The sequence below is a fragment of the Cotesia glomerata genome, linkage group LG3, assembly GCF_020080835.1.
Source record: "Cotesia glomerata isolate CgM1 linkage group LG3, MPM_Cglom_v2.3, whole genome shotgun sequence".
Lineage (NCBI taxonomy): Eukaryota > Metazoa > Arthropoda > Insecta > Hymenoptera > Braconidae > Cotesia > Cotesia glomerata.
The window spans coordinates 26,738,166-26,760,088 of NC_058160.1; the positions used below are offsets into that span (position 1 = coordinate 26,738,166).

General features: G+C 34.4%; 4 protein-coding genes across 7 annotated transcripts; 1 reads left to right on the forward strand and 3 right to left on the reverse strand.

Annotated features, from left to right (window-relative positions):
* Positions 1 to 293: 293 nt before the first annotated feature.
* LOC123262002 lies at positions 294 to 1,794 on the reverse strand. Its single transcript, XM_044723964.1, has one exon. It carries the CDS (start codon positions 1,792 to 1,794, stop codon positions 598 to 600), a length of 1,197 nt encoding a protein of 398 aa, XP_044579899.1. The 3' UTR covers positions 294 to 597.
* A 60-nt stretch (positions 1,795 to 1,854) lies between these two features.
* Positions 1,855 to 9,321, reverse strand: LOC123262000 (glycogen debranching enzyme). Of its 4 annotated transcripts, none has more exons than XM_044723961.1 (4): positions 9,115 to 9,321; positions 7,353 to 7,479; positions 6,254 to 6,440; positions 1,855 to 6,196 (listed from the first exon to the last, which is right to left on the reverse strand). In XM_044723961.1, the coding sequence occupies exons 2-4, from the start codon at positions 7,462 to 7,464 to the stop codon at positions 1,855 to 1,857; spliced, it is 4,641 nt and encodes a 1,546-aa protein (XP_044579896.1). In that variant the 5' UTR covers positions 7,465 to 7,479; positions 9,115 to 9,321. The 4 variants fall into 4 exon arrangements, with proteins under 4 accessions (XP_044579896.1, XP_044579898.1, XP_044579895.1 ...); XM_044723963.1 differs by having other exon boundaries at positions 9,098 to 9,321; XM_044723960.1 differs by lacking the exon at positions 9,115 to 9,321 and adding an exon at positions 7,901 to 8,026.
* A 136-nt stretch (positions 9,322 to 9,457) lies between these two features.
* LOC123261999 (proteasome adapter and scaffold protein ECM29) lies at positions 9,458 to 17,755 on the forward strand. The gene is made up of 6 exons (XM_044723959.1): positions 9,458 to 9,592; positions 9,709 to 9,837; positions 10,070 to 10,317; positions 10,400 to 10,518; positions 11,589 to 14,480; positions 15,352 to 17,755. The coding sequence occupies exons 2-6, from the start codon at positions 9,813 to 9,815 to the stop codon at positions 17,537 to 17,539; spliced, it is 5,472 nt and encodes a 1,823-aa protein (XP_044579894.1). The 5' UTR covers positions 9,458 to 9,592; positions 9,709 to 9,812; the 3' UTR covers positions 17,540 to 17,755.
* Positions 17,756 to 18,773: 1,018 nt separating this feature from the next.
* On the reverse strand, positions 18,774 to 21,800 carry LOC123261142 (pumilio homolog 3). The gene is made up of 2 exons (XM_044722656.1): positions 21,653 to 21,800; positions 18,774 to 20,688 (listed from the first exon to the last, which is right to left on the reverse strand). Exon 2 carries the CDS (start codon positions 20,681 to 20,683, stop codon positions 18,818 to 18,820), a length of 1,866 nt encoding a protein of 621 aa, XP_044578591.1. The 5' UTR covers positions 20,684 to 20,688; positions 21,653 to 21,800; the 3' UTR covers positions 18,774 to 18,817.
* Positions 21,801 to 21,923: the final 123 nt, after the last annotated feature.

Consider the following 21,923-nt stretch of genomic DNA (forward strand, 5'->3'; position numbering starts at 1 on the left):
ATAATCATTTATTTAAACTTTATCGAGTTAAAATTAATTTTAAAATAGCGGATGTCAATGATAAGGACACAAAAATTAACTTGCGTCAACTAACGACATAGGCCATAATGTAAAGTAACCAACCCCCTCAACATATATATCAGTGTATTAATGTTTCCATACTGTCATGTGATTTTATAAGAATCAAAGTATTTGAGACTAGAAAAAATTGCTAAAAAAACCTGGTAAAAAATATAGAAAAACTAGGTCTTAAACGAATTTTAAAATAATAAAAATTATTGATAGTTTTGCATTATTTAGTAAAAATGATTATTGTTAATATAAATTTAACTGTAATAAAATGTCGATAATCAGCTCTTTGAATTTTTTGCGCTGTCAATAACACATACATTCAACCCATTGGTTTTAGGTTGATATAATAATTATTAAATGTATTGCTATTAAAGTTAATTAATTAAATTATATAAGTAAAAACAATGATTAAGGTGTCTTATAAAAAAAAAGTTGACAATATTGATTTGAAACACGATAAAAAAATTCAAATATTCATGATCACTCTTAGTGTCAATAATGGGGGCTTTTACCTTAGGAAATTTTTCAGACAAAATAAACAATATAAAATGTAACAATAGCTAACAAAAAAAAGGAGAGTGTATAAGCGATAACAATCCTCACAATTTTAACGTGTTCTGAGCGAGTGATACGTTTTTTATTAGAGCGTCTTTTATTAGTATTTTCCAAGTCCGGCATCATTAAAATCGGTTCAAGCATTAGCAAACTAGCTCTATGATTATGACTGTAATTATAATTATGATTGTGCAAACGTGCAGCGGATAAATTAAACATCTCATCACTATTCTTCGTACTTAAAAGCCTTGTGTCTTCATTAAAATCCATCCAATACTGAATTTCATCATCGCAGTCCACATTTTTAGCCTCTTCGCTTCTCAATCTTGCCTCTAAATTAACATTATTAAAGACTTTGGGTCTGAAAATATTCTTCCGTGATATCCTCGAGCAATTATCAATCATCCGACGATGATAATAATCAGTGTTTCCATGATTGCTCACCAAATTATCAATTTTCCCTAATTTACTTTCTCCCTCAGTGTCAAGATCATTAAGAGTACCAACCAGTAAAATACTAGGCCCAAGTGTATTTAAATCAAAGATATCCGGCTCTTCCACTAGCGAGTAACTCAATCCCGAATGGTTCGTCTTTTTGACATTAAAAACTGGCATGTAATCCCGAGAATCGCCACCAAATAAATTTTTCTGATTAAAAATCAGTTGCTTTGTATAAAATTGACAGAAACAATCAACTAGTCTTGCCTCGAGGAACCGATTTTCGTAGACCAGTCTGTCACTATAGACAACAGACTTATTAGCGACAGCGCAGTACTGACAAATTTTCTGACTAGGCAAAAACAAAGTATTAATAAGTATTTTAGCCGTCTGTACGCTGTATTTTTCATAATAATTCTCAATGCTATTTTTCGAGCCTCTCTTTGAAGATTTTTTATCCTCAGTTACAAAATTTCTCTCATTTTGGATTGATTTATGAGATAAAGAAGGCGAAGACACAAATTTACCTCTACCCGGCATTTCTTCATCAACAGTTTCATAAAACTCTTTAACAGTGTCTGTATGATTGTTATTAAAATTACAACTATCATTATTAAAATTATCATTAGAATTATTAAAATTTGCGTGTGTCTTCCCTTCGGGTGCGAAGTGGACGTCAACGAATGATTGAGCATCATTATCTAAGCGTAAGCCATCACTATGGTGCATATTTCCTAGTTTTAAATACTCTAAATGTAAGTGTCGATGGTGAACACACGCAAAATTGTATCAGTTTAATTTATTTTGAGTCTTCAATTTAGCTTCAGACTGACTGAGACGTGATTTAAGTTTGTTAACTTCTTCCAAGACTTCAAGAATCGCGGAAGCGCTCCAAGCTTGGCTGCGACAACTATCGCGACAATAGGCTCCGTCTTTGTTAGTCAACTCGGGAAGTCCCCGCCAGTGATTAGTAGAAGCTTCAGTAAAATGTCTCGAAATGATAGCTTCAGTAGAGTGTACAGTCCGTTCTAATTCTTCGTCACCTCCAACAAGAGCCGCAAAGTGTAATCTTGCACGCAAGAAGTAGCCTACAGGCCAAAGCCACTCAGGCCCTTGATGATAGTTCCAACCTTGGGCTAATTTAGTATCAGTAGAGTCATTAGAGTTGTCATAATTCCCGTCGTAGGCCCAGTCAGCAGGATCTAGAGTCTTCATTCCCAGAGGACCTAGAAGAATTGTCTCCACAGACTTCAGCGCAGCCCATGCGTGCTTCGGGTTGAATAATTCCGGAGCAGCGACCATCGCGATCGGGAAATTAGGCCGTAATTGGTAGTTAGCCCAAGGCTGAGTCGCTCCGTGACTGTCTTTGTAAATTCCACGCCTGTGAATCAGCTCTGGGTTCATTTCACCTTCAGTCGGAGTTTCGTTTACGTAAAAGTACTTTTCAAAGTTATCAACAATGCGATCAGCCCACTGCTGATAGCTCCAAGTGGTTGAAGTACCATCACGATTTCTTCGCTGGACACTACCGTACGGGAATAAATTTTTTTTGTACAGTTCCGCTAGAAATGAAAGCGCGGCTTTGCTTAACCCCACTATTTCCACAGCGGAACCGTCGCGAGGTGTCGCTGGTTTACCTTTGTTCCCAGCTTTTTCAGAAGAACCCATTTTGTCCATCCAAGTTCCACAATTAGCGTCGTTTCCTCCAAAAACAAACCCTGTTTCTGGATGAACGCCAATTTGATTATTAAATCCGCGGTCTGTCATGTGTTCGTCGATCTGTTTGCCCGCGTTTCTTTCGCGGAAACACAGACCTTGAAAATGAACTGTCAGAGCTTCTTGAATAACATCACACAGCGGTTGATCAACTTTGCCTGCAGGCAACGCTGGAGAATCATCAGTCGGAAACAATCTCGCTACTTTATCCGACAGAATCTTAATTCCTTCTGGAACTTCTTCAACATAACACTTGATAGTGTACAGCCACCACCAAACAGCATCGCGACAGTTAAATCTCGCATTTACTCCTCGATCCAGTAAATTAGGGATCAAACCGTGTCTCAACGTTCCAGCGAAACCCAAAATTATAAATCTTGCCTCTTCGTGTCTTCCAGTTAGCAATAAAATTCCCCTCAATGCAATAAAAGTATCTCTTCCCCAATTTCTCATATATCCAACCGCGAAATGAGGCAATCCAGCGGATATTGTCGTACACATCTGCTCCTTGTTTTCACTAGTAACTTTTGGCTTTGGTGGTGCCAAATTTGGTGACAGTTCTGGTAATTGTGCAGATTTTACTACTCCGCTAACTTGCACTGAAATCAGCGACAGTAATTTTACAAAAGTAGTCCCTTCTTGCACAAACGGCGACATTAACTCATAACAGCGGTCTAGAAGTATCATGTAGACATTTACAATCAACACATCAAAGTAACTTGGCACCAAGTACCTAGGAATAGACTTAAACGGCTCAGCAGCTTGCTCAAACCACTTGCTAAGTTCTTCAGTTCCTTCGTAATTCTTCAATCTTTGCCAAATGTAATCAATCAGCCAGTTACCTTCTCTCAAATTCACACACAATGGATGACCCAGGTCATTACTAGGCCTTACTTCTGCTAAAAGCGACACTACACCCTGCAAACCCGCGTAAACAAGCGGCCCATAGGAAGGAATATTGTAAACTCCAAAGTGATCCGCGGTTTCTTCGCGCTCTTCTTGATCACAACAATACAAAACCTTGTTCATCTCCGCCAGGTTCATTCGCCCTACAATCGATTTCAATTCTTTCATTGAAGCAATCGAATGGACTATTTCATTCAGCTTCATCAAAGCTGGCTTGATGTTATCCTGCAGCGGCACTCGAATCGCTATCACTGATCCCGGCTGGAAGTTAACAAAATTAAGCTGGGTTATTTTTAAATCACCCGACTCCGCTTTCTCGACAATCTTAGACTCTGAAATTTGAATATGCTCTCTAATATCAACTACATAATTCTCCAAGCCATTTATGAACTCACTATCCTTGATATGTCCATCAGGATATTTAAAAGGTGTGTTTTTTCCTTCACATTGGTAAATTAATCTCGCTTCAAATATTATTTCTTTAACAACTCCTTCAACTCTCAGCGGTCTGACGTGTCTTCTCAAATCAGTAGCATTAGAGTCCGGATGATGGAAAGCCGAAAACGCCACTAGTACAACAGTTTCATGAGTCTTGGGCGAGTGTCTAGTAACTGCCACAATATCAGGGTCCATTTGGTCAACAAACACCTGAGAAAATCCTTCATTTCCCAGCTCATAATGAAGATCATTAAACGCTTTCTTAGCAGCAATCATCCCTTTTTTACTATTAACAAATTTACCTTCTCCCCAAGGAGTGTACTCTCTATTTTCATCAACAACATGAATATGATGAGGAACAAGCTCATCATAACCCCGATTGCTTCCACTAGCACAGCAAGCCATGCTGACCAACGCAGCAGAAGGGAGCAAATCAAAAACACTTCTCTTTTCAACAGGACTCGGATTATCATGAGTCTGGTCCATAAACAGCGCATGAGCAATGCCAGGTACCAGAGGGCGTTGTTTCGCTTGGAAGAACGCTCCAACGGGTTCCCCACCGTACCGATAAATCAGTCTTCCTTCTTCATGGCAGTCCCAAGCAGACATAGCTTCTCGGATCAAAGAAGTTATTCCCAATCGATTCACAAAAATATTGTCTTTTTGATCTGAATTGGTAAACAGTTCTGCGACTACGTACAAATCCGGACGAATGCGCCTCGCCGCGTCAAGCATGTGCTCTGCTACGGGAATTGGCGTAGAGTGACAATTGTCCAGCCTGACTCCGTCGAAAATCCTGGCAGTCTGCTCTACGTACTCAGTCATGTGCTTCCAGAGGAAAGGACTGTCTTCAGGTTTGTCTCCGTAGCGCAATTTAACACTGTCTCCCCAAGCGATCAACTCTCGACGCAAATAAACATTAGAATCACTATCAGCGAAATTTTTTAGTGGGTCGCTGTTCATCACCCAGCCATTGTGAGCCATCAGGTAACAACCTTTGTCTGAGTACATGGTAGTTTCTCGTTCCAGCAATGATTCTGGTGTTCCATAGTCGGTAAAGTAGCGCGCAGTCAGCGGGTTCCTAGCACTGACTTCTTTTAATCTTGGACCGTCTTCTTGGACTCGGAAGTAACGAATGGAAGCAATTGTGTTCTCAATTGCTGCATTCAGGTGGTTCTGTACCTCGATGATAATTGCGTCGTGAAGAGACTGGATGTCTTTACGGAATTCCTCGGCGCAGCGTTTAAGACGGGTTTCTTCATCGAAGCAATCTTGAGGGTAAATGTTGTAGATTCGCAAAACTGATTGCATGTCTATGGAAGCTTTCAGACGTCGGTACTGAGGATCTTGGATTATTTTTATGGTTTTCTCTGAAGAAACTCCGTCCTGGGGGATCTGAGTTCTTGCTAGGTTCAGAAATTCGTTTACTATTTGATTTACATCCAAAGTAAACAGCTCGTGAATTTTTACCAATGGTAGAAAGTAGGTGTGCAACGCGTGACGGATTGCGTTGAGATGGTCCTCGGTTTCAACAATACTGGGGATCCCTTTGAGCTCCCAGTCTCCTGCAGCGACCTGGACGGTCAGTTCGAAGAGCGCGGCGTCTAGGAGATAAGCCGGACGCAAGTGAGGACAGTTTGAACAGTTGTAAGTGCAGTCTGGGTGAGCTACTAAAAATGAACTTTCGTTGGCTGTGTGGTTGAGCACTATGTCGCAGATGGACAATACGTTGAATTGAGTTCTTAGTTCTGTGGTTAGTTTTTCGATGTCTTCGAAAGTCGTCGGTTTGTCTTTGTCATGGAAAGAAGGATTTAGTTTTAACTGGTCGCTTAAACTGTACGCGGATTTTGAGCCTCCTAGCTCTTGGATCGGCGTGAAGTGGATCATGTTGTAGCCAGAGTTTTTTGAGACTGCCAGCTTGTCGCGCCAGCTTGAAAATACTCCAAGACACTTTGATAAGACGGTTTGACATTGGATACAGTCTAGAGGTAAGTTTTCGTTGGTTCCTATTTGTAACTCGGGTTCTACCAGAACGTATCCTGAAGCCAGAGGTTTTAATTCGTTCTTTTCTCTGTAATTATTTAATTTTTTAGGGATTAATTGATTAAGTTAATTGATAGGAGCTTACTTGGCGTCAATTATGTAGTAATGAAATGATCCAGGAATAGTAGCTTGAACAACAGCAACATCATTGCTCCAACTTAGTTGATAGTAAGTATGTCTATTGAATTTTTTGTCACTTATTGGATGGTTGGTAAATATGTCAACGGTCCTGCCGAACAGCGATGGTCCAAGATGGAATTCTACGTACCAGCCTTTAAGTGAATAAATAATCTATATTATTAAGAGAATAAGAAAAATTTTGTGTCCAGATAGTCTTATGATAAAATTTGTTTTTTTAGTTAAATTTAGTGTCATTGCAAAGGTCTTGATTTGAATTTGTGCCTTCTCAAGGTTTTATATCATTCTCACCGATAGGCAATTTATTATAAGTATTGATGTTATATATGAAAAATATATCAAAAATGCATGTGGATACTCAAATGAAAGCTCTTGATGAGTATAACATCAGGATGAGCTTATATCTTTAAAAACGTTAATAGTTAAAAAATGACATTGAATTTTGTTATATGATGATATTTTTAAAAATATAAGCTCACCCCGATGTTAAACTCATCAAGACCTTTCATTTAAGTACCCACATCAATTTTTCATATATTTATATATATTACATATATGTATATATGAAAATTATATCAAAATGCATGTGGGTACTCAAATGAAAACTCTTGATGAGTGTAACATCAGGATGAGCTTATATCTTTAAAAACGTCAATAGTTAAGAAATGACATTGAATCTTGTTATCTAATAATATTTTTAAAGATATAAGCTCACCCCGACATTACACTCACCGAGGCCTTTCATTTAAGTACCCACATCAATTTTTCATATATTTTATATATTTATATTTATTACATATATGTATATATGAAAAATATATCAAAATGCATGTGGGTACTCAAATGAAAGCTCTTGATGAGTGTAACATCAAGATGAGCTTATATATCTTTAAAAATGTCAATGTTTAAGAAAGTAAAATTTTATTTATTTATAGTTCACAGGTCAAGGCAGTCACATAGTGACTGCAAGGTTGCTAATTAAAAGTTAATTTTTTTGATAAAAATTATTATCAATTATAAAATAAATTTTATAATTTTGATTTTACCTTTTTTAACTCTGTACAATACACCATCTTGATGTTCTCCTTTATTAAGTGTCAAAACTCTAAGATGTTCTCCATGTTTATGTGCTCCATTAACATTATTTTCAGACGCCATATTATCAATTGATTTCTGCAAAAATAAACAAACTGATAAGTAAATAATTCACAGTTTTAAAGTTTATCAAGAAGAAGATGTTGCTTACAAGAAGAAGAAATAAAATAAACTAGCGCAAATAAAGAGTGGAGTGAGTTAATATAAGTTAGGACAACAATAGGATTAACATGTGTCATGCATAAAAGTAATAAGATATATTTATATAAAAAAAACTGGTGTTTTTGTTCCAGTTGGAGAGCTTTTATGAAAACCAGCTAGTTTTACTGCATAATAATAAATAAAAGTATTAAAAATTTTCATTGTACTCTTGTGATGCTACCTTTCTTGTCTCTGTCTTTCTTGTATTACTCGAATGTTAAATTGCACAGACAATACCACACGTATAAAGTTAACTTGTCATAATAAAGATCATAATTACAGGGCAGTATAGACTTACATGGGACCAGATAAATTTCAGGTAACTCCATTGGAATATTTTGCGAACTAAATAAACAATCTTGTCCAATAACATCTCAAGGAAATCCCAAACAAAGCCAATCACTTTGCCCATTGAACTTAAAAGCTGTTGTAAGTTAAAGCAATTGTTAAGTAGCTTCTACACTAATTGTACATGTATTATTTTTTTAATTATTATTGTTATTTTTATCAATTGATTATTTTTTTTATTTATTACTATTTGATATAAAAGCTTTATTGTTATATTCTTCTTTATTTTATTATTATCATTACTGTTTGTTTCTGTTAGTGTTAATAATAGTAATCATACTTGATTAAAGTCTATCTTGGATTGACAAACAATTAAGAGGTTATTGTTATGAGGGCATTTTATAAATAAACTTTTTTTTGTTATCTATTTTTTAGAAATTTTTATTGATTTGAGTTAAAAAAATTTTTTTTTAACAAATAAATTTATTCCAAAAAATTATTTAAAAAAAATTGCATTTTTAATTTTTTTAAATTTCTACATGTCAATTTTTTTTTCCAATTTTTTTGCCATAATTTATTTGTTACAAAAATTTTAAAAATTATTAAATATCTGCTGAATTAATTCATTGGAAAATTTTGAGGTTTTTATTTCTTCATTTAAGTTATTTTTAAAAATAATTTTTAAGTATAAAAAAAATTACTTTATCATTTTTTTACAGTAAAAATTATAAAGAAAGATTTTGAAAAAATAGAAAAAAATTTTCTATTAATAAAACTTTTAGCAATTATTATTTTAAATATTTTTAATGAAAACTACTTATCAATTTTTGCTTAACAAAATTAACTATTAAAAAATTTATGACATAAAAAATAATAAAAAAAACTCAGCTTATAAATTTTGATTAAAATTAAAAAAAAAAAATCTGTAATTTTTAAATAGCAATAAATAAAAAAATTTAAATACAGAATTGAAAGAAAAACAAAAAATACAGAGTTCTTTCAAAAAAATAAATAAATAAAAAGCATATGTTACTGGTACTAAGCCAAGCTTAAAAAACTGAAAACTAATTACTTATAACTTAATTAAAATACATACAAGACACCAATAATCATGTATTAACAAACGCAGACTAAAATGTCAAGATACAACTGGCTTACAAATATGATTAATAACAATTACAATATATAATTATTAATCAGCAATCACCTCCACAATATACTCACATGCGTCTCGAGTGGACACTCGCTGACACTGATAAACAGTTCTTATTTTTTCTCAGCTTGTTCTTGTTATTGTGATGTGTTATATTTAGAGAGTTTCTATCAGATGACCTCTAAATTTTTTGGGAATCATTACAAAGGTCATACAAATAAATAATCTCTATATATACACACGGCAACATTGATTTAGTGGGGGCAACAAATTACTCATTACACTGTTGGTTAAACAATCAACGCGGCAAATAATACGTATATTTAAAATCAACCAATCCTCATTTATTTATTAATTTATAAACACATATTATATATTACATGTATGTCATGTCACATATTGTATATTTTTTAAACATAACCAAATCACTAAGTTTGTCACTGATTTACATTTTCACTAGAAAAAAATAATTAATTGGTTATAAATAGAAAATTAAAAAAAAAACTTTCACTTAAACTTATTGTTTAATTAAGTTAAAAATAATTTAAGGTAATTATTTTATTTGTTTAATGTACAATTTTATTTTTCTATTTTAATTAATGTGTCATAATTTATTTGTAAAATTATTTATTTATTTATTTACTCAAGTTTTTAATTTTTTTAAGGAAATTTAATAGATGACATGAAATAGAATAGTTACTAGTCATTCAGAGTGTCTTTGTCGTACACAGTGAACAAGATTCGACATACTCGCTTACGTAGTTTCAAAATGGCAGCAGCTACTGACGAATTGAGTAAGTTTTTTCCATAAAATATTATTAATTATTGATCACTTTTCTCACTTGATATTTAGTTCATAATAAAAACTCAAAATTCTCTAAACTGATTTACAAATCTAAAATTAACTTTAATAAAAAGTGATTCCTAAACTAATGAGTGATTACTAATGGTGATAATGAGCAATGATGATTTGTAATTAAATTAGCAAACTTTAAAAATAAATAATAAATAATTAAATCGTTCCAGTGCTTTTGGAGCGAGTGTTCCTGTGCCTGGGAAATGCAGATACTGATGAACAGCTCCAGGCGTCGGTGTGCAAATTTTTGCCACCGGTGTTACTCAAGTTGTCAAGTCCGCAAGAAGGTGTTAGGAAGAAGGTGATGGGTCTGCTGATACATATTAATAGACGGGTTAAAAGCCGTCCCAAAGTTCAACTCCCAGTGGAAGCTCTGTTGCTCCAATATCAAGATCCAGCTGCCAGCTCTTTTGTCATTGTAAGATTGTTGTTTATTTTTAATATTTTATTTCGTTTTATTTTGATAACAATTAATTCCTCAGTTCATTTAATTTTTTTAGAATTTTACGATAATTTATATTAAACTTGGTTATCCGAGAATGGAAATGAAGAAACAATCGGAATTGATACCTAGTGTACTGAATGCGATTGAAGGGAAACCGTTGTCTCATCAAGACAGGTATTAATTTATTTATTATGCAAATTAAATATATGGACACTGAAAAAAAAATTCTTGACTGAAGTATAAATTTTCTTGGCTAAAGAAAATATTATGGAAGATTGAAAATTTCTTGAATGAGGTCAAAAATTCTTGAGCTAAAAAAATTTTTTTGAGCTAAGAAAATTTCTTCTTGCTCCAAAATAACTTTTGTCTTCCTTAAAATTTTCTTGCCCCAAGAAATTTATTTTTTCTATGTAAATTTTCTTGGCTGAAAAAAATATTAAGGAAGATTAAAAATTTCTTAAATGAAGTCAAAGTTTCTTGGCTAAAAATATTTTTTTGGACCAAAAAAATTTCTTCTCGCCCCAAAATAACTTTTTTCTTTCTTAAAATTTTACTGGCGCAAGAAATTTGTTTTTTCTATGTAAATTTTCTTGGCTCAAGAAAATATTAAGGAAAACTGAAAATTTTTTGAATAAAGTCAGTTTCTTGAGCTAAAAAAATTTCTTCTTACTCCAAAATAACTTTTGTCTTCCTTAAAATTTTCTTGGCTCAAGAAAATATTATGGAAGGTTGAAAATTTCTTGAATGAAGTCAAAGTTTTTTGAGCTAAAAAAATTTTCTTGAGCTAAGAAAATTTCTTCTTGCTTCAAAATAACTGAGGAGCTGATTTTCAAAAGGGTATCTTTTCATATTTTAAAAGACCAGTTTTCTGAACTTTTAAATATTAATTACTTCGAGAATTATAAAGATTTATAAATGAAAATCAAATTGCAGCTTAATAACCGATAGCACTTTATAGCTAAATTAAAAAAAGTTCAATACAAATATTTGTAATTGAAAATAACCAGTTTTTTGTCTCGATTAATCAAAAATGAAGATACCCTTTTGGAAACTCAGCTCCTCAACTTTAGTCTTCCTTAAAATTTTTGGCGCAAGAAATTTATTTTTTCTGTGTAAAGAAGAAAATTTGGTGAAATTTATAAAAGAATTTTAGCATTACTAGTTTATTTTTATAAAAACACCTATAAATTATAAATCATTAATCATTAATTATTATTACCAACTTACAAATTTATTAATTCCAGCCTATTACTAATGATAATGCCAGCGTTGGGTAACCTGGAGATACCACTATCTGCCGAAAAGCGAGCCGCCCTTCTAGGCTTGCAAGACAAGCCCTACGTAGCGAAGCAACTGATAAACTTCATGCTTGACATGCTGCTTTTACCATACGGCTCAGTAGGCCAGGCAGAGAACCGAGACCCTGGACAGCCTATCGACTGGTCTCAGTACCCAGTCCCTCCAGGTCTCAGTGAGTACGCCTTCAAGCGTGTGATCGGCGAGAACCCTCCAGTGGCCGAGAAACTCGAGCAAGTAAAATTAGGCATCGTGAAGTTCCTCGCCGGGGGTTTCTTTCCCGAATCAGACATTTTGATTCACCTGATCGTCGCAGCAGCAGACACGCGTTTCAGCGTTGCAAATCTAGCAGACGCCGAGCTCAAGAAAATAGTCAGTACTCTAGACTGGTCGTCTATGCAGCTAGCTCTTCCTCTGTACACTTTATTCCTCGGAACCAGCGCTATCGGAACACAGAAGGACATAAAACCAGAGATGAAACGTCACGCAGCGAATACCAGAATTCGCTTGAAGCTTTTGCAATATTTATGTCGAGTCACTAAAGCTGGGTTCATAATACCTCCAAGTATCCAGGTGGTATTTGATTCTCTGTACGGTAACAACACAAACAAGAAATTAAAATCCCTGGCTTTGGATTTTACATTAAACATGGTCCAGCAGTGCAGTTTTGGATCTCTCTCTCGCGTAGCCGGAGTTATTCTCAACGGAATGGTGAAATTAATCTCCGAAGGCGAGCCTGAGCACATCGCTATAGCTTACACAATAATTGGCCAACTGGGCCAGCGAATTCCGTCTTTGGTCAACAAAGACTCAAGCCTAGTTCAGCAATTTTTCAAAGCTCTCACATCAACAGACTCAGACATGCGTCGTACAGTTCGCGACGCCTTGATCGCAATGTCTTCAGCATTTATCCTAAACCCCAGTGACAAAAATGGAATCGCAACGATGACCGCTTTACTATCAACTTACATCGAATCTGAAGAGCCCAGTGTCAGGTCAGTCGCTGTTCACTACGTAGCGACAATTTTCCCAGCGAACCACGCGCCTTCTAGGTATCTTTTACTCCTAGCCTGCGGCGATGATAAGAACGAAGTCTCTACAGAAGCCATAAAAGCGCTCTATGGAACTGCTCATCGCAATGAACGCTACAAATCTGACGCTAAAGAATACCAGCTGCCTAATTTCCCGGAGATGATTTTGTACGTTAATCAAAACACCCAGACTCGCATTAATTCTAACAACAAATTTTCAATAGGGAACCACGTACTGCCGTACAACATTACTACTTTTAATGAAATTATTAGTTACCTAAGACTGTGTTTAGCTAAGAGCGCAAAAATTTTAGCTCGGGAGCCAATTGAAAACCATCCTTGTGAACACACTCCTACGATCGCTAAATATCTCAAGGAACTTGTCGACGAAGATAAAAAATACTTGGATAATTATATTGAACTTATAACCAGCTTGTGTCACGCAACTGCTGATAAAATTCCGCTGATCGCTTTGCTGGAGGTAGTCGGCACTATCCCGAGGTCTATGACTGGTTACTTTGTTAAAGAATTACCTTGGATTCGAACGCTACTCACCTCGACCAAGGCTGATGTTCGAGAGTTGGCTGCCAAGATAAATGCGATTGTCATGCAGTTTAATAGCAGCAATGAAGAGTTTGAATTGAGAGCCGGGGAATTTATGAGCTCGACTAAGAATAAAGTTCTGGAGACCCAGCATGGCTCGTTGTTGGCTTTGTCATACATGATGGAACGTAAGCTGACGGCTCGGAAAGATACTGAGCAAGTGGATAATTTTTTGAACTGGAAAATTTACAGCGAAGTTGTACAGACGATTTGTTCTTTCTTGACGAGCAGTACTGTTCTTTTAGTGGATGCTGCTACTCAAGGAATTGGGATCATTGGCAAAGTTTTTCCGCTTCCACTGAACTCTGAAAGTGAAGATGAGTCTCTGAGCAAGAAAAAATTGGTTGAAAATTTATTCGCGATATTGATGAATGCGAAGATGAATGGCAAGATTAAAGAAAATGCGATACAGTCTCTGGGATTTCTTTGCATTGGAGAAGCTTTTCCGCATACTAAAATTATTATTGAGAAGTTTATTGGGTACGCGAAAGAAACCAAGGATGTCACGATTCATTTCTCAATCGCAGAAGCTCTGGTGCTTTGTGTGCAAGGACCGGCTTCTAAAGAAGCGAGGGATATTTGGACGACTGTGCCGGAAGAGTATAATCAAAATTACTCGGCTGAGAGTGATAATTTATTGGTATTTTTGTTGGACCAATTGTTGAAATTATCGAATGATCCGCATCCAAACTCGAGACAGGCGATCTGTATTTGGCTGTTGTCGATTTTGAGACACAATGACAAGAGGCAGCATGTTATTGATCGATTGCCGAATTTACAGAATGCTTTTTCAAATTTCTTGGGGGAAAATAATGACATTGTACAGGATGTAGCTTCTAAGGGAATTTGCTTGGTTTATAACACGAGCGAGAAGACGGGTAGAGATGACCTGGTGGCTACTTTAATGAGCCAGTTGACGGAAGGACGTCGTGCAGTTCAACAAGTTACGCCTGATACCAAATTGTTCGAGGAAGGAGAGTTGGGAAAAGCTCCCACTGGAGGAACTATCACTACTTACAAGGAAATTTGTTCTTTGGCTTCGGATTTGAATAAGCCGGATTTGATTTATAATTTTCTTCAGCTTGCTAATCATAATGCTGTATGGACCTCGAAGAAGGGCGCTGCTTTCGGGTTTTCTGCAATTGCTTCAGTGGCTAAAGATGAGCTCAATAAATATTTGCCCAGCATTATTCCAAAATTGTACCGGTATGTAATTATTGATTAATTAAATTATAACTAGCAATCTTGCAGTCACTATATGACTGTCGTGACTTATGAACTATAAATAAATAAAATTTTGCTTCATTAAATAGTGACTATTGTTAAATTCCACTGTAATTTCTTTAATATTGACGATTTTAAAGATATAAGCTCATTCCGATGTTACACTCATCAAGAGCTTTTATTTGAGTACCCACATGCATTTTTGATATATTTTTCATATATACATATATGTAATATATATCAAATATATGAAAAATTGATGTGGGTATTCAAATGAAAGGTCTTGATGAGTGTAACATAGGGATGAGCTTATATCTTTAAAAATATCATTAGTTCATAAGATACAATGTCATTTCTTAAATATTGACATTTTCAAAGATATAAGCTCATCCTGATGTTACACTCATCGAGAGCTTTCATTTGAGTACCCACATGCATTTTGATATATTTTTCATATATACATATATATAATACATATAAATATATAAAATATATGAAAAATTGATGTGAGTACTCAAATGAAAGGTCTTGATGAATGTAACATCGGGATGAGCTTCTATCTTTAAGAATGTCAATAGTTCACAAGATACAAGGTCATTCTTATATTATGTATCTAGAGATAGAGCATTTTCGAATGCAGCTTAAATACTTATCATCATAAATTGACTATTGGTGAGAATTATATAAAACCATGAAAAAGCACAACTCTATGTCAAGACTTTTCCAACGATACCAAATTTAACCATAAAAGCCCATTTTATCATATAAATACACTAACCACAAAATTTTGCTTATTCCCTTAATAATATAGATTATTAAAAAAAATTTTTTTTAATACTTCCCTTTTTTCCAGGTATCAATTCGACCCGACACCAAAGATCCAGCAAAGCATGTCCAACATCTGGCACGACATCGTTCCCTCAACTTCAAAAGCCCTTGAGCAGTATCACAACGAAATCCTGGAGGACCTAAAAGTAAACCTCACCAACAACCAATGGCGCGTGCGACTGAGCTGTTGTCTAGCTCTTTCCGACCTTTTTAAATCAAACGCCCATATAGACTACGCGAAACACGCTCCCGAATTATGGAAGCAGTTATTCCGCGTCATGGATGACGTTCACGAGGACACGCGTAACAATGCCACCAACACCGCTCGTTTACTCAGCAAAGTTTGCGTTCGCGAGTGCGACCCCAACCACGGAAAATCCGGCGAGCGCGTTTTACAATCAGTCTTATCCATATTTCTAGAAGTTGGAATTCTCCACAACGTAAAAGCCATCCGTGCTCTGTCTCTACAAACAGTTTCTCAACTAGTATCAACAGCTGGCGTTCTGCTAAAACCTTCTCTAGTTCACTTGATCCCAGCGCTGCTAACAGCCACCGACATGGAGCACGAAGGTCTCATGTACATGAGCACCAAGTACAGCGCACAGACGGAAATCCAAGAAGCTCTCGATCGGGTTAGATCCAACGAAGCTAAATCTCATCACGCAACCGAGACAGTTCGCAAGTGTACTCAGTACCTCGACACAGCAATTCTTCAAGAATTAATGCCTAAAGTTATTGAATTAATAAAATCCAGCATTGGTCTAGGCTCCAAAGTGTCTATCAGTCACTTTCTAATTCTTCTGAGCTTACAAATGAAGCAAGAATTACAACCATACGCTGGAAAACTCTGCAGCGCTTTGATGAACGGATTAACAGACCGAAATGCTACCGTAAGAAAAACCAACGCAGTTACAATTGGCTACATAATTGGTTCCGCCAAAGATTCTAGTGTAGAAAAAATATTCAACACTCTCAACACTTGGTACAACGAGCGTGAAGACGATGCAATTCGCCTGGCAATAGGCCAGACATTGCAATCAATCAGCAATCACAATCACGAAGTATTAAAGAAATTTTCCGACATTGTAATCCCGCTGACTTTCTTCGCGATGCACGCGATAAAAGTTCCTGCTAATAAAGAAACCGTGGAACTGTGGACGGATTTATGGGGTGAAATTTCCCACGGAACGGAATCTACGATAAAACAAAACTTGAACTTGATTATCGGAACGCTTAATCGGTCATTGGAGTCGGCTTCTTGGACAACTAAAGCCCAGGCTGCCAATGCAGTCTCGACGGTCGCGGTGAAAGTTGGCTCTTCGATGGATGATGAAGCTAGGAATGGATTGTTGAGGATTTTAATCGCCGGGTTGCAAGGAAGAACGTGGAACGGAAAGGAGAGACTCGTTGAAGCGCTGGCTACGCTTGCTTGTCATAGCAAAGAGGCTTTGGGGAAAGATGCTGCTTTGAGTGCTTCCGTTGTTGAAGCGCTGTACAAAGAGAGCAAAAAAGAGAACTTAGAATATCGTCGTTATGCTTTAAAAGCGTTTGCTGATGTGTTGCATGAATTAGGAATTGATAAATTCACTGAGCTTTATGATATTGCGCAGGAAATTTTGGGTAAAATGGGGAAGAAGAATAAGGGTGATGATGATGATGATGATGATGATGAGAAGAGCGATAAGAGCAGTGAAGAAATTACTAAGAAGAGAGAAGATCAGATGAAGTTGCAAGAAACTGTTTATGAGGCTCTTGGCAAAGCCTGGCCGGCTTATAAGGGTAGTAAAGATACTCAGGATAAATATTGCCTGCAAATTATTGCTCATTGTCATGAGACTCTCCCGAGCAGCACTAGGGCTATTCAGGTCGCTATTATGACCACCTTGACACACTTTGTGGAGAAACTTGTGTTTTTACAAGTTAATTATGGAGAATTGGCGAAGGAGGATAGGGAAAAATTGGACATTATTTGCGAAACTCTGTATCAAATTTTGAAAATTTCGATCGGAATTTCTAAATACACGAGGATAAGGAAGGAGGCGCTTAATATTGTGCTGGTGTTGTCGAAAAAGTTGATAGATAGTGGGAACAATAAGCAAACTGAAGCGCTTAAAAGTTTGTTTTGCCAACTATTGACCAATGAGCTGGCTTCTGACAATCAGCCGGAAATTCGTACTCGCGTTGTTGACATAAAAGCTATTTTTCAATTATAATTATATCGGTTGAATGTTATATATTTATATTAATTAATTAATGGCATTTGTTGCCGTAAAATCGGGTTTTTTATTGTCAATGTTTTTTAGTTGGCTTGTGACGATAATTCGAGCTGTCCGGTGTGGAATAATTGTTTTTTAGGCGGATCTTTTTTTTTATAAGGACTTTTTGATTGTGAATGAATTAAAAAAATTTTTTAATTAGTAGAATTTTCAAAAGATACAAAATTACAAATTTTGTTTTATTATTTTCAGTATCGTTAATTTTTAAATTCAATCTTAAGGTAAAAGACCCAGTTATTGACACTGGCCTAGTTGATTGACACTTGCAATTTTATTCTAATTAAAAAATCAAAAAATCAATTATCTCAAAATTTATAATTCAAAAATTATATTTATTAATTTATTAGAGTCGATTTGTTTTATTTAATTAAAATAAAATTGCAAGTGTCAATAACTAGTTCAGTGTCAATAACTGGGTCTTTTACTTTGGTAAAATATAAATTAATCAAAGTTAAAAAAATCATGTTAGACAAATCAAAACTTGCCTAAAATACAATTTTTCTTCCTGTTGTTTATAAGAATGTAAACAAACTTTATGAACTTAATTAACATAACGTTGTTTTGATTATATTTATTTACAATGAACATGTACAGCTGATCAGTAATTACTTAGTTAGCAATTTAATTAATTGAGTTATACCGCCATAATTGTTAATTAATAATTAACTGATAAGATCTTATGATTTACAATAAAAAACACAAAAATCCATTTATTTTATTTTCTTTAATAAAACATCAGCACCCTTATGCTTCTTGCTCTTGATCTCCTTAATTAAATCCTTCAATTTACTTTTCAGCAATTTTCTAATTAATAATAATTAGAAAATTAGCAATTTTCTAATTAGTCATAATTATAATAGTAGTTTTTAAAAGATACAAAATTACAAATTTTATTTTAATTATGTTTTATTATTTTCGGTATGTTTATTTTTTAAATTCAATCTTAAAATATAAATTAATCAAAGTTAAAAAATCATGTTAGACAAATCAAAACTTGCCTAAAATCCAATTTTTCTTCCCGTTGTTTATAAGAATGTAAACAAACTTTATGAACTTAATTAACATAACATTCTTTTGATGATTAAATTTATTTACAATGAACATGTACAGCTGATCATTAATTAGTTATCAATTTAATTAATTGAGTTATACCATAATTGTTAATTAATAATTAACAGATAAGACCTTATGATTTACAATAAAAAACCCAAAAATCTATTTTATTTTTTTTAATAAAACATCAGCACCTTTATGCTTCTTGCTCTTGATCTCCTTCACTAAATCCTTCAATTTACCCTTAAGCTCCCTCACCACCGATTCACGTTCATTTTCCAGCAATAAAACAATCAAGAAACAAGCTCTGTTAAATTCAATCCACCGCTTGATAACCTCAGTACTCATTTTCTGCACAAGCAAGTCTCCAAATGAAGTTTCTTCCCTCTCCACCCTCTCTTTATCCGCCACAATCAGTTTCTTCAACACCAAATGAAGCGCAGGGTGTTCCACAGCCTTGATATCAGCCTCCTCGTGCTTCAGAGTAGACTCTTCATTCACCAAAAAATCAGCAATAGCATTCCAAGCGTCAACCAGCTTGTCATTTCCAGAAGCAGCTTTCAAGATCGCGTGGGTCACCAGCATAACCGGACCATCTGCCAACCAGGAATTGACATCCTTAGCAATTGACTCTAACATCGGTTCAATCACCGCTTCTAACAACTCTTTCGCTCTTACATCCGCTGATTTTTTACTAGTTAAATTATTGTCTCCTTCACTCAGCAGACTTATCAAAGCAGGATGGAAGTAATGAGTATCTCTTCGAGCTACCAAGTACAAAACAACCTTCTTTCCATGTTCACTTGCTACAATCTCCTGCAAGTGACTCAAAAATTCAGGAACAAATATTTTTTTAACCAAAACAGTGTCATCAACAGAGTCCAACATAGCCAGAAGAAATAAATATCCATACTCTGAAGTCGCAATTTCTTTGACTTGTTCTTTCATCACCTTCAACATAGCTTTTCGTTCTTTAGCAGTTCCATGCCACATACAGATCATTGCAACCTTGGCACCATCTTTAGTCGCCAATAATTCCACCACTGATTCTTTCAGAGTTCCTATCAACTCAGCGCGGTCATTAAGCTCGCAAATAATCAAATATTCTGCTAAAACAGAATGAATTAACAAACAATTTGGATTTTTACTCAATATTTTTGTGACGTTCATTTTAACAGCAGACAAAGTTGCAGATTTCATGTCCGGAGCTTTAGCAAATACGTCTGACAAAAATTTAACAGAAGAGTCCTTGGAAGTTCTGTACATATTACCGTAAAATTCTTGCTTGAAGGTGCTTCTAACTTGCTCTGAAGCCCAGCACTTTTTATTCTTGTCTTTTTTGTTCTTCTTGTATAAAATATAATCCATAATCGGCGCGGCAACTGAGTGGCTCATCAATTGGACCACGTGACCCTCGCAAGCGGCGAAAATATCGCTCCGAATTTGGTCATTGCCATATTTAAAGAATTTCTTGATACAATTCCGCGCATATTTTGACTGGATCATGTTTAGGAATGAAGACTTAAGTTCCGCAGCGACAGTCGCCAGCATTTCAGTAGAACTGTATTTTATGAGCGTTTGAATCACTCGAGAAATATCGTGGGAGAAAACCAGCTTGACGAGGTTTCCTTCGAAGAGTTTGAAGAGCTTTTGGCACAGCTTGGTACGTTCTTCTGGAGGACAGTCTTTGCGGCGCATTTCTTCGTCGATTTTTTTTCCCTCGATGGAAATGTCGTAAATATTTTCGAGTTTTTTGGACTTACGTTTTGCGCGCAATTCTTTGCGTTCTTTTTTAATCTCCTTCCAGTCGGGCTTCTCTGTTGATTCCTCGGTTTTGCTTTCATACTTGGGTCCTTTTTTATCAAACTTTGAAGGAGGCTTGGATGGTTTACTGAATTTTGATTTTTTATCAGGTTTGCTCGGTGGTTTAGCAGCACCTGATTCGGATTCTTCTTTTATTTTGAATTCTTTCTTTTTTTTTAGCTTCGGGACGAATGCCGAGGCGTCAAAAGTTTCTTTTCGTTTCATTTTTTCTGTAATTATTTATATTGTTAATTTTATTATACTTAAAAAACATTTTATTGTAAACTTAGCTGACATCTGAAAATTTTTTTTAACACAATAAAGAAAAAATAAACTGTCTCTTTAAATTCTTGTATTATATTTATATTTAATATAATAAAAATTTAGATTTCATTAAAATTAGCCGACGTTCAACAATTTTAGATTTTTTTTATCAATTAAATTAGAACAAAAAAAAACATTTTTACAAAATTGCACGTATAATTTTTCAAACTTTCTACATGTGAAATTTTTTCAATTAATTTTTTTAAAATAATTTTTTCATTAAAAAAAATTCTAAAAATTTTTAGATGTCGGCTAACTTTATTGTCATAAAATTTAGTACTTTGTAAAACACATTTAATTATGATGCAAATAAATGACATTAAAGTCAGCTGTCACTTGATAATTTTTACGAAAATTAAGTTAGCCGACACTAAAAAATTTTTGATTTTTTTTAAATTAAAAACTAGAACTAAAAAACCATTTTTAAAAAATTTCAAGGATAATTTTTAAAATTTTCTACATGTGAAAATTTTTGTTTTAATTTTTTAAAAATTATTTTTCAATAAAATAAATTATCAAAATTTTCGAATGTCGGCTAATTTAATTTTAATTAATTTTTTTATTTTTTTTAATAAATAAATTTGCTCCGAAAAATTATTTTAAAAAAATTGCATCTATAATTTTTAAAAATTCTTACAGGTCAATTTTTTGTTCTCATTTTTTTTGCCATAATTTATTTGTTAAACAAATTCTAAAAATTATTAAATATCTGCTAAATTAATTCTCATTGCAAATAAAATTAATTAATTGTGAAAAAAATAAAAAAAGTTGCACATGTTTTAAGAATTTTTAAAAAGGTTTGATTTAAAAAACAGGTTAAATAAAAAATTGTAAGATGTCAGATAATTTTAATATTTAATTTTAACATACCTGATAATTTTTATTAGACTTTATATTTTTAATTGTAAACACTTAGTAAGTAAATTTGTTTAAAGCAATTAGAATGCTTTTATAACCTTAAATAACTTTGGATTCAATCAAAACACGTGGAATCCATGTCTGTTTTCTCTAGTAGTCACTAGTGTGGTTACAAAATGCTACCAATGTGAAGAAAATTATAAAAATAAAATTCTCTAAATATTTATATGGTAAGTTATCGACGGAAATTTAGTCAGTCGATAAGAAAACTCAAATTTAAATA